We start from the raw sequence: 3,575 nt of genomic DNA, 5'->3' as shown, positions 1-3,575 counted from the left end.
CAATTTTAATCAAAAATCGAATCGAATCGAATCGGTCTGATTCAATTCGATTCGATTCGGTTTGATCGATTTCAATTTTTAATAAATTTTTTATTTTTTATACTTTATTTTTAATATTTTAAAATTTAATTAGAATATTTTAATCTTAATATAATTTAATCTCTCTATATTATTGAAAATAATATATTATTATGATTAGTTCGGTTTAATTTTTTTAATTTTTTTCTGATTAAAATTGAACCGAACTAAAATAACTAAAATTTTTAAAATATTTTGCATGCACAATGGGGAGACTTATCCAACTGTCCCCCTTAAATCTTTTGCTTATAATTAAAATATTTTAATATTATTCTATTAAGCATATGTTTATTTTATAGAATATATTCTTTATTAAAAAAAGATTTATATTTTCTGTATTTTGAACACTAAAAAAAATTATTTAACAGAATGAAAAATATTTTTTTATCAAAGAAAAAATTAAATTATACTGATAAAAATAAATTTCTCGTTTTAAAAGAAAAAAAATACCTTTCTATATTTTAAAAATTTTATTCATTTTTTTATATATAAATTTTTTAATATGTTTTTTTTTAAATTAAAATTAAATAATAAAAAAATAAATTATTTTATTTACGGTGAAAAAATATGTTTTTTATAAAAAATATTTTTTAAATATAAGTTATTTTTAGTAAATAAATAAAATCTAAATTTGTTAATTTTACTCCTATAATGTACTGAATTTATTAATTTTACCCAAATAGTTCGTTTAATTAAGCTGCTTACTTTTTGTATTTAGATTAAATATAAATCATTATTTTAGTTTTTGTTATAATGCTGCTTAAATTTAGGAAAAAAAATAAAATTACTATTAAATTAAATTAATTAATTTATTAAAGTACATATTTTTTCTAGTTTCAATTTTACTAATAATATTTTTATATCTTAAACTAAGATTTCGTTTATTTTACATAAAATATTTTTTAGAAAAATATTATTTATATTTTTTTGTGTTTAGAGCATTTAAAAAATTTAATTAATAAAAAATATTTTTCTAATCAAATAAAAAATAAATCATTTTAAAAAGTGATTTTCTATATTTTAAAAATTTTATTAACCCATATATAAATTTATTAATATATTTTAATTTTTAAATTAAAATTAGATAATAAAAAATAAATTATTTTATCAAAAAATATTTTCCAAATACAAATTATTTTCTAAAAAAAAATAATTAAAATTTCTAGATCTACCTTTAAACTCCCCTATAATAAAATTGTTATGATTATTTATATATATAATATTGTAATATTATTTACTGAATTTTTCTTTTGATAATATATAAAATAACAATGAGAGCTTTCTCTTTTTGGCTTTTGGGAGGTGATTTTGCTGTAGTAATGACTGAATGATAATTGAACTCTTCCTAAATAATTTATTATTTCTTTTATCAGAAAAACCATGCATAACATTTTAAATTAATTTTTACTGGAGCATGAGATGGTTTCAACTTCTAAACAACCCAATAACAAGAGCTGACAAAGACAAGAGAAAACAACAACACCAACTTCTTTAAGATGCATTGAGCATTCACAACTCTTTCTCTATAAATAGCTACTCATGCAAAGCAATTCTGCACCATCCAAGCAAAGAGCATATATCGATCATAGAGAGTTAGCATCATCTGAAAAATGGTGACTGCGCATTTTGTTCTGATTCATACCATTTGCCATGGTGCATGGATTTGGTATAAGCTCAAACCAGCCCTTGAGAAAGCTGGCCACAAAGTCACTGCATTGGACATGGCAGCCAGTGGTATTGATCCAAGGCAAATTGAGCAGATTAATTCGTTTGATGAGTACTCCGAACCCTTATTGACTTTCTTGGAGAAACTCCCTCGAGGGGAGAAAGTGATCATTGTTGGTGAGAGCTGTGCAGGGCTCAACATTGCTATTGCTGCTGATAAATACCCTGAAAAGATTGCAGCTGGTGTTTTCCACAATTCCTTATTGCCAGACACCGTTCATAGCCCATCTTACACTGTGGATAAGGTAATTTAAAAAACATTAATCTCGCTTTAATTTAATAGTATTGAAGTTATCTTTAAGGCTATGCATTTTCCGTTCGAACACAAATTAGAGATTTATTTGTTTTTCTCTCATGTCATTGTACAGCTTATGGAGTCGTTTCCTGACTGGAAAGACACAGTGTATTTTAAATACGCTAATAACAGTGGAGAGACAATTACTGCATTGAAGCTGGGCTTCACACTTTTGAGGGAAAATTTGTTCACCTTATGCCCTCCTGAGGTATATCATCTATTAAAGTTAATTAATTTCTTTGATGTTTCAAATATTAATAAGATTGGTATATGATTTTTTTATTCATAATTTTTTAAAAAAAAGAAAAATATTGGTTATTTTATATGGTTTAATCAATTTCTTTCTCTCCATTATCTTTTCAACCTAAAAATTTTTAACAAAGAGAATAAGAAAAAAATATGATAGTTTTGACAATTTTCTAAGACAAATCACTAAAGTTTGATGATTTTGAACAATAATTTCTGTGTTTGAGTGTAAAAAAATATTGGATTCATAAAGTACGAAAGTGTAATTCATGCTTTTTCTTTTTTTTTTTCAAATACTCTTTACTCTTAAAATAATTAATATATATATATATTTTTTTTGTTCGTTCAAGGATTATGAACTGGCGAAAATGTTAACAAGGAAGGGATCGTTATTTCAAAACATTTTAGCAAAGAGAGAGAAGTTCACTGAGAAAGGTTATGGATCAATTAAGAAAGTTTATATATGGACCGACCAAGATAAAATATTTTTACCAGAATTTCAACGCTGGCAAATAGCAAACTACAAACCAGACAAGGTTTACCAGGTGCAAGGTGGAGATCATAAGCTTCAGCTTACTAAGACTAAGGAGATAGCTCAGATCCTCCAAGAAGTGGCTAATGCTTATGCTTGAAGCATTTAATTGCTATCAAGTGAATGTGGGTGCATCTATAAATAATCTCACATTTTCATGTGAGAACTAAATTGCACCAAAATAAGAGTTGTTGTTTAGTTTTACTGTTTTATGTTGGAGTTTTTCGTGTTCAAGTATCTCCTGTTATGCTCTTTTCCATAATTAAATAAATAAACTTATCCAATAGGTGTTTTGCTATCATGTTTTTTTATTTTTATAAATCTTTCGGTATTTAAATTTAATTAACTCGATTAGTTCAAATTCACGTCAAATAAATCTATTAAAGAGGCAAATTATTCCTCAATAAAGTTATGGTGATAGGAAACTACAAAGAGAAACCCAAAAAATTTCTAATTACGTACGTAGTAATCAATTTCACTAAGTTTCTGATGAATAACTAAATTACTTTCAATTTCCACTTAAGTTTTTTAAGGAATCAAATCTCTTTTCTCTAAAACTCTCTTAAACATATTGAGGTGGTCGACAATCTGATCAATCGAATTATATGTAAAATAATAAAATATAAGACTGTTACTGCATGGTAAAAACTATTTTGACACTCAAACTAATGACGTTTACAAATATTTAGGTGTTTAAAA

General features: G+C 24.8%; 1 protein-coding gene across 1 annotated transcript; it reads left to right on the top strand.

The window, feature by feature from the left end:
- The first annotated feature begins 1,505 nt into the window (after positions 1-1,505).
- Positions 1,506-3,177, top strand: LOC110630312 ((S)-hydroxynitrile lyase-like). The gene is made up of 3 exons (XM_021777742.2): positions 1,506-2,048; positions 2,172-2,306; positions 2,695-3,177. The coding sequence occupies exons 1-3, from the start codon at positions 1,689-1,691 to the stop codon at positions 2,974-2,976; spliced, it is 777 nt and encodes a 258-aa protein (XP_021633434.1). The 5' UTR covers positions 1,506-1,688; the 3' UTR covers positions 2,977-3,177.
- The last annotated feature ends 398 nt before the right edge of the window (positions 3,178-3,575 follow it).

Source organism: Manihot esculenta, chromosome 13 (genome assembly GCF_001659605.2).
Source record: "Manihot esculenta cultivar AM560-2 chromosome 13, M.esculenta_v8, whole genome shotgun sequence".
Lineage (NCBI taxonomy): Eukaryota > Viridiplantae > Streptophyta > Magnoliopsida > Malpighiales > Euphorbiaceae > Manihot > Manihot esculenta.
The sequence above is the reverse complement of the archived record's forward strand: the minus strand, read 5'-3'. Positions and strand labels throughout refer to the sequence as shown.